This window comes from Nycticebus coucang, chromosome 20, assembly GCF_027406575.1.
Source record: "Nycticebus coucang isolate mNycCou1 chromosome 20, mNycCou1.pri, whole genome shotgun sequence".
Taxonomy (NCBI): domain Eukaryota; kingdom Metazoa; phylum Chordata; class Mammalia; order Primates; family Lorisidae; genus Nycticebus; species Nycticebus coucang.
This window is the reverse complement of record NC_069799.1, coordinates 11,644,089-11,659,416: the sequence shown is the minus strand read 5'-3', so window position 1 is coordinate 11,659,416 and position 15,328 is coordinate 11,644,089. Positions and strand designations below refer to the sequence as shown.

Below are 15,328 nucleotides of genomic sequence, written 5' to 3'. Positions count from 1 at the left end.
GCACTGAGTCTTTTTTGTCATTGTCTACTCCATCATAAATCTATTTCTCAGAGTGAATTTTAGGAATCATGTGAAGTGTCTCCTCTAAGGCCTCTCCAAGAATACCTCTGGCGTCTATGGTAAAAAATTCATGTAAACCTGGAAAACTGCCACCTGGGCTTTCTAAAAAAGAGACTTATTGGATTGAGTCACTTTTGAAATAAATATACCATAAGAAATTCTGACTATGACTGGCCAGAAGATAGATCCTTTGAGCTAGAAAAACTCCTTTATTTAAAGAAAATTTTAGAGAGCTCTCCTAAGCAATTGCCTTATTTGTATTTATGAGAAAATCAAATTGAAAGAAAAATATCAATGTTGTGGCTTGCTTTCAAAACTCACTTAAGAAACCTGAAGAGCAGAAATCTAAATTAGAACAAAAATTAAAATTTGCTTGCACCTTAAGAGAGGAATTTATATTCCTCTCTATCCTCAATTACCTGTCCCTGATCCCTCAAAAGCACTTTTGGATCACTGGGTTCCTAGTCACAACCAACTTCAAAATTCAACTTTAACCCCTCAATAATCATACTTAGGAGCTATTAAAATTATGTCAACTCCAGCTTTTTCAGAAAACCTTTTTAATATCTATCTCTCCAAAATGTACAGAAAGCACTCAGGCCTGATTTAAAAATCTCAAAATATACTGGTTGATTGAATAAAAGCTGAGAAGCAAGAAGCAGGCCTGTTACAGAGCCAAAGCAAAGCTGAGTTTTCTGCCCTCTACAATGCCTCCTATTCCCCAGGATTGTGTAATTGAACTCCATCAGCCCCAGACCTCCCTATATAGTGCCCTTTAAGAATCCATCCAGGGGCTGCTGTGGAGTGAGGAATTGTACTACTACAAGCACTATTTATCAACAAAGAATGGAGCAGGTTTATCAAAATCTAAAGGAAGCCAAATTGGATTTGACAGCACACAGTGGGTTGAGGAAGTACCTCATTTTTGGTTTGCTCAATGTTTTTAATTGTGAACAGCATGCAGTTAAGAAATTTATTATGCTAACATCCAGCCTAAATGTGCCAGTGTTCCTTATTGATCCTTTGATTTTGGAATTGATTAATAAAAACTTTGAACAGGTCAAAAATACTTCTCGGGGCTCTACTTCAGAATGCAAGTTTTTCTGTGTTGCAAGAGACTTTACTGTTTCTGCACTACAGTATCACCTGTGGAAGAATGAGGAAGGCTGGTTTCAGATAGCTGAGAATATGGGATTTCAGTCTGTAAAGATTGAGAGCCAAGATCTCCAGCATGATGGGATACTCACTCTCTGGAACCAAAATTCCTGTGCACTATATCTGCAGATGGGCAACTCATGCCATCCACTTGGTGGTCTTTCATGAGAGGAGTGGTAACTACCTCTGGCATGGCCACCTACGACTCAAAAGACACATTGACAGGAAATTTGTTCCTTTTAGAAAGCTACAGTTTGGTCATTATCCTGGAGCTTTTGACAGGCCAGAGTTACAGCGAGTTACTGTTGATGGACTAGAAGTTCTCATTCCAAAAGATCCAATGCACTTTCTAGAAGAAATACCACATTGTAGGTTTATTGAGTGTAGGTATAAACAAGCCTGGGCATTCTTCCAGCAATTCCTTGATGGTAACACTGTAGAAGCAATGGCCTTTCAGAAGAATGCAAAAGAATTATTGCAACTAGCAGCCAAAACATTAAACAAATTGGAAGTACAATTCTGGCTGAGCAGTGGAACTTGTCTAGGTCATTGATAGTGTCACTCATTGGATACCACTGTTCACCTGAGATGGAAATATAGACTTTTCTACGGTTCTTAGGATGGTATCAGCAATGCAACATTATTCCTTATAGCAAAGATGTCAACCTAGGAATTTTTATGCAAGATTACAAACCTGGTATTATTTTAGCATTTCAGGATGCAGAACTTCCACTCAAACACAAATTTGGGAAGGTAGAAGACAGCTTGGAACTATCCTACCAGGGAAAAGATGATGTAAAACTTGATATTTTTTTCTTCTGTGAAGACACTGACAACATGTGGAATGGAAGAACACAGGCTAAAACAGGAAATTTTTTTTTTTTTTATTGTTGGGGGTTCATTGCAGGTACAATAAGCCAGGTTACACTGATTGCTTAGTTAGATAAAGTCCCTCTTGCAATCATGTCTTGCTCCCAGAAGGTGTGGCACACACCAAGGCCCCAACCCCTCCCTCCTTCCCTCTCTCTGCTTTTCCTCCCCCCATGACCTTACTTGTCATTAATTGTCCTCATATCAAAATTGAGTACATAGGATTCATGCTTCTCGATTCTTGTGATGCTTTACTAAGAATAATGTCTTCCACTTCCATCCAGGTTAATACGAAGGATGTAAAGTCACCATTTTTTTTTTAATAGCTGAATAGTATTCCATGGTATACATATAACACAGCTTGTTAATCCATTCCTGGGTTGCTGGGCGTTTAGGCTGTTTCCACATTTTGGCAATTGTAAATTGAGGTGCAATAAACAGTCTAGTACAAGTGTCCTTACAATAAAAGGATTTTTTTCCTTCTGGGTAGATGCCCAGTAATGGGATTGCAGGATCAAATGGGAGGTCTAGCTTGAGTGCTTTGAGGTTTCTCCATACTTCCTTCCAGAAAGGTTGTACTAGTTTGCAGTCCCACCAGCAGTGTAAAAGTGTTCCCTTTTCTCCACATCCACGCCAGCATCTGCAGTTTTGAGATTTTGTGTTGTGGGCCATTCTCACTGGGGTTAGATGGTATCTCAGGGTGGTTTTGACTTGCATTTCTGTAATATATAGGGATGATGAACATTTTTTCATGTGTTTGTTAGCCATTCGTCTGTCTTCTTTAGAGAAGGTTCTATTCATGTCTCTTGCCCATTGATACATGGGACTGTTGGCTTTTTTCATGTGGATTAATTGGAGTTCTTTATAGATCCTAGTTATCAAGCTTTTGTCTGATTCAAAATATGCACATACCCTTTCCCATTGTGTAGGTTGTCTCTTTGCTTTGGTTGTTGTCTCCTTAGCTGTACAGAAGCTTTTCAGTTTAATGAAGTCCCATTTGCTTATTTTTGTTGTTGTTGCAATTGCCATGGCAGTCTTCTTCATGAAGTCTTTCCCCAGGCCAATATCTTTCAGTGTAAAACAGGAAAAAAATTTAAATACCTGTTTCCCAGATTTACACTGTGTTGGATGGAATTTGTGGACATGAAGGTCCATGTGCCCTGTGAAACCCTTGAATACATTGAAGTCAATTATGGTAAGACCTAGAAGATTCCTGTGAAGACATGGGACTGGAAGCACTCTCCCCTCAATGTGCAGCCCAGTGGAGTCTGGCCTATTTCTGAGGGGGATGAGGTTATCCAATTATACTGAGCTACTCTATGGAAGTGGGAGAATTCGCCTCCTGAAAAAGAGATGGATAACTGTTTTTAAAAATACTTGTTTTTGTCGAACTAAGTGGGAGCCAAAGGGGGAAAAAAGACAAACTGGAAAAACAAGTTAGCACCCTAACTCCTGAGCCATGTGATTTAATTTTCTCATTCAGTATTTTTTGAGGAATTTCCATGTGTCAAGTATAATGGTAGGTTAGAGTGGAGAAGCAGAGATGAATGAAAAGAATGTCTGCCTCTTTTCCCTCCTCCCTTTGGTAAACACTTCAGTTTCCCTTTGAGGGATACTCCCCCACCTTTTAGAGCTTATGTAGAACATGATACATTCTGTACAAGTTTTTTTTTTTTTTAAGTGTTAATGCAATGTTTGAACCAGAAGATGAGTTCCCTAAGGAAGGATATACTAGTTAAAAAGAATAACCTGTACCTGTTCTTTGCATTTAAGCTGTTATGTTACTGCTACATGTAAGTTTGTAGAGTCTGAGTTAATATTCAAATGATCAGAATTTAGGTGGTGTCAAGAATATATAATAGCAATTTCATTTTGCTAGCAAACTGATGTGGAATTGATTTAGATTAGAGGGCATGATTCTACAAGGGAAGGTGAGAACTTATTTCCAGCCTTGTCAAGATAAGTAAATTTCCTTACGCTTACTAATTTCCTATTTGAAGTGAAAAGAAAGCTTATGCTTGTGTGATGCTTGAAGTTCCAGCCATCCTGAGAGTATTTTCACAGACCCTTGATGGCAGGTGTTGACAGATCATTCAAATTGAAACCATTTATGGTTTTGATTTCACAAAACTGATTTTTCTTATTTTATTCTCAGTCACTGTTAGGCAAAAACATGAGCTATTCTTGGACATTTTATATTTTCTGAATTTATAATCTTTGTACTTTTTTGGGGGGACAGAGTTTCACTTTGTCGCCCTCAGTAGAGTGCTATGGCGTGGCAGCTCACAGCAACCTTCAACTGCTGAGCTTGGAGTGGCTGGGACTATGGGCCCCTGCCACAATACCGGCTATTTTTTGATGTTGTTATTGTTGTTGCAGTTTGGCAGGGGCTGGGTTCATACCTGCCACCCTTGGTATATGGGGACAGTGCCCTACCCACTGAGCCACAGGCACCACCCTAATCTCTATACTCTTAATAGTAACACCAAAGTGTTAATAGAGATACTTCTAATTTTTTAAATGTACTCTTTATCATATGCATTCATCAGTTACTATTCTGTATCTTTGATTTATGGCCTATGTACCAATTTAAATAGCATGTAAGTTTGCCTGTTGTCCTTGTCTTCTAATAGTATGTCAGGTCTCCAAAATGGAAGCTAAATGTTGAATTTGGCAACTATTCCCCACCCCAGATTACAGAGTTTGTAAAGTTTGAAAAAAAAAAAAAAGAATCCATCCAGGGTTTCCACCCACCCCCCAGAGAATTCATGTCCCTTGGACTGCAGCAGATCTTCTGAATTACAAAACCCCTTTGCCCATGCTTTCAGAAGATCCCACCAAATCTAGAGATGAATTAGAAAGGCTTGTTTTCATTCATAATCTCACTCACACCGATCTTGACTGGTTGCTAATGGGTGTTATTCCCACACATGATTATGCTACAGTCATTAGATAAGCCACAAGGCTTCTAGGAGAAAATCCTATCCATAGAGGAAACAGATGGCCAGATCCTTTTCCTGGATCCCCTACAAATGACCAAGAAATTGCTCAGCTAAATTCTGACATTCAGAGTCTATTAGAAGCAACATTAGAGGCTATCCCTCCTAAAGTAAATTGGTCTAAAGTTGATTTATGTTCTCAGAATGAGGGAAAACATCCTAAAGCCTTCATTAAAAGATTTATGAAATTTTTCCAGAGACATACATCATTTACTCCTGAAGCACCAGACCATAGAAATCTTTAAATATCTGCCCTGCTTGGAAATTTACTTCCAGAAATTAAGAAAAAAAAAAAAAAAAACAAATTCCAAACACTGGAGTTGCTCTTTCTAGACCTGACCAAGCAGATGTCACGATGATATGACTTGATTCACCACAACAAGCACCAAAAGGTTCATTACAAAGAGCCCAAAAGCTAGGTCATTTGCCTAAGGCTGCTGGTCAAGCTGTACAGGTTTCTGGCCAGACACAACTGTACTTTCCAGCAGGTGGTCCTGAAGATGTTGTTTATGAGTCACACCAATTGGCCACCACTATGTCTTTTGTGGATGATCTGGAGCATGAAATTTCCTGGCCAGGAAAACAAAACATCTGTATTTGTGGAAACCAAAACTGATGTTGTGTGGATTCAGGAAGTGACCATCCTGAGAGTATGTGCTTTGCACATGAACAGCTGGGCCCACACCAGCATCCTCAAGACTGGGAACAAGATCCTCACGTTCAGCCAGATGGCCCAGCACTCTCACAAGGGCAGTGGCAGCATCCTTCTTTCGGGACCTCACAAGGGCCAGGAGATGTACTGGCATTTTGACAAGGACACATGAAACCCACACAGGCACACCAAACCCTATGTCCACTGGAAGGGCTGGAAATTCAAGTGTGCCAGAGGCTTATGGGCCAGCAGAAGCTACAAAAACTAACCCTGGAAACTACTGTCTTATTAAAAAGGTTTTGGATGCAAACAAACAAACAGAAAACAACAGTGTAGTTGGCTAGATTGCTCAACCTCTAAGTGTTATCATAGAAACAGCTGCACAGTTTGTTTTTTTTTTTGACAATAACTTACAAGAGAAAAAGAAAAACAAAGACTTAAAATACTCAGTCCCTGGTTTACATATTGAATCATAGCAAAAGCAAAAACAGTTCTCTGAAAATGAATTAAGGTCATCTTGTTTTATTCCTGGGGATATATGCAGATACTGCACAAAATCTGGGCATTGGAAAGTTAACTGTCCGGTCATTTAAAAAAGAGGGGGAGGAAGAATCGGAGCAAGATGTCGGCCAAGTAACAGCTTCCATGCATCTGGACACCATGAGTCTGAAGAGATAAGAGTCCAGGCATCACTGGATGGTGGTCATCCCTTTGAGGATACAGGGAGTCAGTGAGAGACTTATGGACCCCAAGAGGAGAACAAAAAAAGTGGAAAACTGGCAAGTGGTCGCATGTGATTGATCGGTCTAATCCCGCCAACAGCTTCCACAGGCATGGGAACTTAAAGAGCAAGAGCAAGTGAAAGGAAAATTAGGGCAAGGAAACAGATAAAAGAAATCACTCATGAGGAAGAATCAGCAGAAAACTCCAGGCAACATGAATAACCACTCCAGAACAACCACTCCAAGGGACCATGAGGTAGCTACTGCAGAGGATTCCACCTATAAAGAAATGTTAGGAATGACAGAAAGGGAATTTAGAATACACATGATGAAAACAATGAAAGAAATGATGAAAACAATGAAGGAAACTGCTAATAAAGTGGAAAAAAACCAAAAGGAAATCCAAAAACAGAATCAAACAAGAGATGAACGATATGAAGAATATAGAAAGGATATAGCAGAGCTGAAGGAACTGAAGCAGTCAATTAGGTTACTTAAAGATGCAATGGAAAGTATCAGCAACAGGTTAGACCATGCAGAAGAAAGAATTTCAGAGGTAGAAGACAAACTTCTTCATAACTCACATAGTAAAAGAGGCAGAAAAGAAGAGAGAGAAAGCAGAACGTTCACTGTCAGAATTATGGGACTTTATGAAGTGTTCCAACATACAAGTTATAGGAATCCCAAAAGGGGAAGAAGAATGCCCCAGAGGAATGGAAGCCATACTAGAGAATACTATAAATGAAAATTTCCCAATATCACCAAAGATTCTGACACACTGCTTTCAGAGGGCTATCGGACCCCAGGTCGCCTCAACTCTAACCGAGCTTCTCCAAGACACATTGTGATGAACCTGTCCAAAGTCAAAACAAAAGAAAAGATTCTGCAAGCTGCCAGGAGTAAGCACCAGTTGACCTACAGGGGCAAATCCATCAGAGTGACCGCAGACTTCTCTAATGAAATTTCCAACCAAGAACACAATGGTCATCTACCTTTAATCAACTTAAACAGAACAATTTCCAGCCCAGAATTCTGTACCCTGCTAAGCTAAGCTTTAAAATTGACAGAGAAATCAAACCATTTATGCATATACAAACATTGAGAAAATTTGCCACAACAAGACCAGCTCTACAGGAAATACTTCAACTTGTTCTACACACTGACCATCACAATGGATCAGCAGCAAAGTAAGAACTCAGAAATTAAAGGACAGAACCTAATATCCACACTGATGCAAAAGATAAAACTAAGCAATGGGCTCTCACAAATTAAGACGAATAGAATACTACCACACTTATGAATTATCTCAATAAATGTTAATGGCTTGAATTCCCCACTGAAGAGACATAGATTGACTGACTGGATTAAAAAACACAAGCCATCCATTAGCTGTCTGCAAGAAACACACCTGACTTCAAAAGACAAATTAAAGCTCTGAGTCAAGGGTTGGAAGACAATTTTTCAGGCAAATGGAATTCAGAAGAAAGGAGGAGTTGCAATCTTATTTTCAGATACATGTGGATTTAAAGCAACTAAAGTCAAAAAAGACAAAGATGGTCACTTTATATTGGTCAAGGGAAAAATACAACAAGAAGACGTTTCAATTCTAAATATTTATGCACCCAATTTAAATGCTCCCAGATTCTTGAAACAGACCTTACTCAGTCTGAGTAATACGATATCCTATAATACCATAATAACAGGGGACTTTAACACTGTTCTTACAGAGCTGGACAAATCCTCTAAACAGAAATTAAACAAAGATATAAGAGATTTAAATGAGATCCTAGAACAACTTTGCTTGATAGACACATATAGAACACTCCATCCCAAAGATAAAGAATATACATTCTTCTCATCACCCCATGGAACATTCTCCAAAATTGATCATATCCTGGGACACAAAACAAATATCAACAGAATCAAAAGAATTGAAATTTCACCTTGTATCTTCGCAGACCATAAGGCACTAAAAGTGAAACTCAACTCTAACAAAAACATCTGGCCTCACACAAAGTCATGGACATTAACAATCTTCTGTTGAATAACAGATGGGTGCAGGAAGAAATAAAATAGGAAATCATTAACTTCCTTGAGCATAACAACAATGAAGACACAAGCTACCAAAACCTGTGGGATACTGCAAAAGCAGTTTTGAGAGGAAAATTTATTGTTTTAGATGCCTACATTCGAAAAACAGAAAGAGAGAGCATCAACAAACTCAGAATAGATTTATGGAATTGGAAAAAGAAGAATAATCTAAGCCTAAACCCAGTAGAAGAAAAGAAATATCCAAAATCAAATCAGAGATCAATGAAATTGAAAACAAAAGAATCATTCAGAAAATTAATGAAACAAGGAGTTGGTTTTTTGAAAAAATAAATAAAATAGATAAACCATTGGCCAGACTAATGAGAAATAGAAAAGTAAAATCTGTAGTAACCTCAATCAGAAATGATACAGGGGAAATAACAACTGATCCCACAGAGATACAGGAGATCATCTCTGAATACTACCAGAAACTGTATGCCCAGAAATTTGACTATGTGAAGGAAATGGATCAATATTTGCTATCACACCCTGTCCTTAGACTTACCCAGGAAGAAATAGAGCTCCTGAACAGACCAATTTCAAGCACTGAGATTAAAGAAACGATAAAAAATCTTTCAACCAAAAAATGCCCTGGTCCATATGGCTTCACACCAGAATTCTATCAAACCTTCCAGGAAGAGCTTATTCCTGTACTGCAGAAATTATTCCAAAATATTGAGGAAGAAGGAATCTTGCCCAACACATTCTATGAAGCAAACATCAGCCTGATACCAAAACCAGGAAAAGACCCAACCAAAAACGAGAATTTCAGACCAATCTCACTCATGAATATAGTGAGTATATATATATATATATATATATATATATATATATAACAAAAATTCTCAACAAAATCCGAGCTAATAGATTACAGCCTATCATCAAAAAAGTTATACATAATGATCAAGTAGGTTTCATCCCAGGGATGCAAGGCTCATTTAACATACGCTAGTGAATAAACATTATCCATGATATTAACAGAGGCAAAAATAAAGATCATATGATCCTCTCAATAGATGCAGAAAAAGAATTTGATAAAATCCACCATCCTTTTCTAATTAGAACACTGAAGAGTGTTGGCATAGGTAGCACATTTCTAAAATTGATTGAAGCTATCTATGACAAACCCACAGCTAATATTTTACTGAATGGAGTAAAACTGAAAGGTTTTCCTCTTAGAACTGGAACCAGACAAGGTTGTCCTCTGTCACCTTTACTATTCAACATAGTGCTGGAAGTTCTAGCCAATACAATTAGGCTAGACAAGGAAATAAAGGGAATCCAAATGGGAGCAGAGGAGGTCAAACTCTCCCTCTTTGTTGATGACATGATCTAATGCTTAGAGAATCCCAAAGACTCAACCACAAGATTCCTAGAAGTCATCAGAAAATACAGTAATGTTTCAGGATATAAAATCAATGTCCACAAGTCAGTACCCTTTATATACGCCCATAACAGTCAAGATGAGAAGCTAATTAAGGACACAACTTCCTTCACCATAGTTTCAAAGAAAATGAAATACCTAGGAATATACCTAATGAAGGAGGTGACGGACCTCTATAAAGAAAATTATGAAATCCTCAGAAAGGAAATAGCAGAGGATATTAACAAATGGAAGAACACACCATGCTCATGGATGGAAGAATCAACATTGTTAAAATGTCTATACTTCCCAAAGCAATCTACGTATTCAATGCCATTCCTATCAAAATAACAAACATTGTACTTTCAAGATTTGGAAAAAATGATTCTTCATTTTGTATAGAACCAGAAAAAAACCTGGATAGCTAAGGCAGTTCTTAGTAATAAAAATAAAGCTGGGGGCATCAGCATACCAGATTTTAGTATGTACTACAAAGCCATAGTGGTCAAGACACCATGGTACTGGCACAAAAATAGAGACATAGACACTTGGAATCGAATTGAAAACCAAGAAATGAAACTAACCTCTTACAACCACCTAATCTTTGATAAACCAAACAAGAACATACCTTGGGGGAAATACTGCCTATTCAACAAATGGTTCTGGGAGAACTGGATATCCACATGTAAAAGACTGAAACTGGACCCAGACCTTTCCCCACTTAGAAAAATAGATTCAAGATGGATAAAGGACCTAAATTTAAGGCATCAAACAATAAAAATTCTCAAAGAAAGCATACGAAAAACACTGGAAGATATTCGCCTGGGGAAAGACTACATGAAGAAGACTGCCATGGCAATTGCAACAACAACAAAAATAAACAAATGGGACTTCATTAAACTGAAAAGCTTCTGTATAGCTAAGGAGACAACAACCAAAGCAAAGAGACATACTACACAATGGGAAAGGATACTTGCATATTTTGAATCAGACAAAAGCTTGATAACTAGGATCTATAAAGAACTCCAATTAATCCACATGAAAAAAGCCAACAATCCCATGTATCAATGGGCAAGAGACATGAATAGAAACTTCTCTAAAGAAGACAGACAAATGGCTAACAAACACATGAAAAAATGTTCATCATCCCTATATATTACAGAAATGCAAGTCAAAACAACCCTGAGATACCATCTAACCCCAGTGAGAATGGCCCACAACACAAAATCTCAAAACTGCAGATGCTGGCGTGGATGTGGAGAAAAGGGAACACTTTTACACTGCTGGTGGGACTGCAAACTAGTACAACCTTTCTGGAAGGAAGTATGGAGAAACCTCAAAGCACTCAAGCTAGACCTCCCATTTGATCCTGCAATCCCATTACTGGGCATCTACCCAGAAGGAAAAAAATCCTTTTATTGTAAGGACACTTGTACTAGACTGTTTATTGCACCTCAATTTACAATTGCCAAAATGTGGAAACAGCCTAAATGCCCACCCACCCAGGAATGGATTAACAAGCTGTGTTATATGTATACCATGGAATACTATTCAGCTATTAAAAAAAATGGAGACTTTACATCCTTGGTATTAACCTGGATGGAAGTGGAAGACATTATTCTTAGTAAAGCATCACAAGAATGGAGAAGTATGAATCCTATGTACTCAATTTTGATATGAGGACAATTAATGACAAGTAAGGTCATGGGGGGGGAGGAAAAGCAGAGAGAGGGAAGGAGGGAGTGGGGCGGGGTCTTGGTGTGTGCCACACCTTCTGGGAGCAAGACATGATTGCAAGAGGGACTTTACCTAACAAATGCAGTGTAACCTCAATGAATCCCCAACAATAAAAAAAAATAAAACAAAAGGGTGGAGGAAGGGGCAGTGCCTATGGCTCAGTGGGTAGGGCACCAGCCCCATGTACCAAGGTTTGCAGGTTCAAACCCAGCCCCAGCAAACTGCAAGAAAAAATGGCCAGGTGTTGTGGCGAGTGCCTGTAGTCCCAGCTACTCAGAAAGCTGAGGGAAGAGAATTGCCTAAGCCCAGGAATTGGAGGTTGCTATGAGCTGTGATGCCACAGCACTCTACTGAGGACAAACTCAGAGAAAAGCTGCCCCAAGTCTCAAAAAGGTAATATTTTTGGCTCGGCGTCCATAGCACAGTGGTGAAAGCACCAGGCACGTACATTGAGGCTGGCGAGTTCGAACCTGGCCTGAGCCAAAAGGTAATATTTTGGCTCGGCGTCCATAGCACTGTGGTTACAGCACCAGGCACATACATTGAGGCTGGCGAGTTCGAACCTGGCCTGAGCCAAAAGGTAATATTTTGGCTCGTCGTCCATAGCACAGTGGTTACAGCACCAGGCACATACATTGAGGCTGGCGAGTTCGAACCTGGCCTGAGCCAGCTAAAACAGCAATGACAACTCCAACAAAAAATAGTTGGGCATTGTGGCAGGTGCCTGTAGTCCCAGCTACTTGGGAGGCTAAGGCAGGAAAATCCCTTGGGTCCATGAGTTGGAGGTTGCTGTCAGCTGTGATACCATAGTCCTCTATGCAGGACAACACAGTGAGACTCTCTCTCTCAAAAAAAAAAAAAATATATGTAATTACATATATACATATATATATGTAATTTTTCTCCTGTAGGACAGTGTTGGGTCCTTAGGGAAACTTTACCTTTTCTCTTAGGTTGGTTCATTGAAAAGATCAACTCACACTTATGATAGGTTAATAAGAGAAAGATTTGTTTCCAAATACTATTCTCAATTTCTTGAGAATCAAAAATTATTTCTCAAAGTCCCAGGGATAATCCATGGCCTTTAAAGATGCATTTTGGAAGGGAGGGGGGAGAAAAACTGGAAAGTATAGGTGTGGTAAGTGCCTGCTGGGGGGAATGGGTAGATAGAGGGGCAGCAGAAAGACAGGTATTGTTCTACAAATAACCTTATCACAGGTCTATTAGCATGCGATAAGGAGTCTAGCAGCCCTTTAAGAAAGAGGAAAGTCTTCGTTTAAATTTCCCTGATTATGAATAGCCTTTAATTCAAAATAATCTTTGTACCAAGGATTCATATTTTCGGGTGAAATTTCTTAGCTCCTTCATTCCTCTCATCTGAAATTTCCCTAGAAGTTTCACACATTATGAGCTGAGGTAGTAACACTGGAGAGAGAGATCAGGTTAGTAATTTACTAATAAGATGTTCTAAAAGAGATATAAGAACATAAATTACGGGGTGGCACCTGTGGCTCAAAGGAGTAGGGCATCAGCCCCATATGCCGGAGGTGGTGAGTTCAAACTCAGCCCCGGCCAAAAACTACAAAAAAAAAAAAAAAAAGAAGAACATAAATTAAAATGAGAATAAATAAGCAGAAAAGAACAGATGTGAGCACATTTCCCCACACCCTATTAAACCAGTCTCCCATTTCTGGGAAGAGTTCAGTCCGAGACATGGTTTGCTTCATTAATTTGCTGAAGAATGTTTTAAGAGATGTACATCAGCCTCTATTTGCCCTGATTGATTTGCATAAAAACAACATTTTTTCCCAGTAACATCACAAATTCCTCGCTGTTGAGCTGTAAAGGTGTCCAGGATGCGTCAGTTTTGAATTACAAAAGATGGTAGGCTGTTAACCTTTGGTTGGAGTGTTCTCAATGCCTGTATGGTGATGTTGAGCTCTTCTATTACTATGGAGAGATTCATGACCGATCAATTTCATAAATTCTGAATGCTGGGTAAAGGATCCTGAGCATTGAAAAGAACTTTTGAGTTATGATGTACAAGGGGATATATTATAATGTTATGTTTCATGTGCTTACAAGGTACAACCTTATGAGCAAAAGAACCCAAGTTGGTAATTTGACTAGTATTCATAGTGGAGTACTTGGTAACAACAGGGTGTCAAATAAATAAGTTCACAGGATCCTGACCATTTGGGTGGGAACCATTTGTGTACCTTGTTACCACAGAAGATAAAAAGACCAGTGTTATTTATGGATAGAGTCAGGTTAGAACCTGTGACTTTCCAGCCTGGAGTTTGCTGTGTTTTCTTCTTCTCACTGGCACGTTCACATATCTGGTTGTTAGGTGTTCCTGTTAATTTGTAGGAACAGAACAGGTTGAGGAATATTTGATGTAAAAGGCCTTTTGTCTGCGTCTGCCTTTGACAGTTATATGGTTTGCTGCTGTTGCCTAACTAAGACAGTCCAGACTTTTGGTCTATCCAGATGTAATTGTCAGTGCCTGGCAGTTTAACAAAGGGAGAGAGTGAACTATTCCTAGTCTCACAGGCCTGGCCTGTGAATGACAGATGGTGACATCTGTTAATGACAGATGGTGATTTGACATGTATTGTCAATATGTAGGCTAGTGTCGGCATCATCTATGATCTTTGTGAGAGGTGCAAGAATGCCATTTGTGCAATTAAAATGTAGAGTTTGATCAGAATAGTGTTCCAGGATATCACCTACAAAAGATTCAGCATCATCCTGATTTTCAATGCAAAGGGGAAATTTGTTTGCCAGTGATTTTACCTGCAAAAAAGACAGTTCCACAGTTTTTATGTGTCCATTTATCTCCCCAGCAGGTGAAGTCAGAAGTTGCTGCTTCTCTGGTCGTAGATGCCACATCTTATCATTCGTCCATTTTCCACATTGGTTCCACAGGCACTCACATCAGTAGAGATAAAAATGAATTCAGGTCCCTTTGAACGATCTGGATGTTGACATAACCAGCAATCAGATTGATTAGTTAGTGTGGCCAGGGTTTGAAAGACTGGTGCAAAGGGTGCTGGGTCTGAGCTTGACCTGCTGGAGAAATAATAAGGGTTAGTAACAGTAAGGTATAGGTTGAAAGAAAAGCCATAGGGGAAGATTAAAAGAAGAGAGAATGGAATAGATTGAGGCAACCTTCACTCAGCTTTCAATGTGTTAACTTCTGAGAGTGGAGGGGGATGCTTAAAGGTAAAAGTGTTCAAGAGTGACTATTGGAGACGTTCCTATCAGCTCAGGACTGCGGATGTGCCAGCCAGCGCCCAGGTGTGGGGACCGATTCTGCAACCCCTTGGAGCAGTGCTGTGATGATGACACTGTCCTACCCTTGAACTGGATCCGTCTCTGTGGACCTGACTGCACCTTCTGGCCCTGCTTTGAGCTCTGCTGCCCGGAGTCCTTTGGCCCCCAAAGGCAGTTTGTTGTGAAGTTTCAGGTTCTGGGTGTGAAGTCCTAGTGCTCCTCTGCCCCCATCTCTCACACCTGTCAGCTAAAGGAACGAAGGAGGGATGAGCAACACTGCAAGACTTCCTGGGAAAACAGCAAGAGAAAGAGCTACAGCCTCAACAATATCTCCAAGCCAGAATCACATCTTCTGAGATAATCCCATCTTCAAGGAAAGGCAGGGATGGGTGGGAACAAGGAG

General features: G+C 39.5%; 1 protein-coding gene across 1 annotated transcript; it reads left to right on the top strand.

Annotated features, from left to right (window-relative positions):
- Positions 1–1,291: 1,291 nt before the first annotated feature.
- On the top strand, positions 1,292–3,460 carry LOC128572885 (ribitol-5-phosphate transferase FKTN-like). Its single transcript, XM_053573015.1, has 3 exons — positions 1,292–1,760; positions 1,835–2,073; positions 3,160–3,460. The coding sequence occupies exons 1-3, from the start codon at positions 1,292–1,294 to the stop codon at positions 3,289–3,291; spliced, it is 840 nt and encodes a 279-aa protein (XP_053428990.1). The 3' UTR covers positions 3,292–3,460.
- Positions 3,461–15,328: the final 11,868 nt, after the last annotated feature.

Bases quoted from the DNA above. Each gene is read 5' to 3' on its own strand.
- LOC128572885 (XM_053573015.1), top strand. From the start codon at position 1,292: ATGATGGGATACTCACTCTCTGGAACCAAAATTCCTGTGCACTATATC. The intron at 1,761-1,834 runs GTCATTGATAGT...TACGGTTCTTAG, and splicing joins GAGCAGTGGAACTTGTCTAG to GATGGTATCAGCAATGCAAC. The intron at 2,074-3,159 runs GCTAAAACAGGA...AATATCTTTCAG, and splicing joins TGTGGAATGGAAGAACACAG to TGTAAAACAGGAAAAAAATT.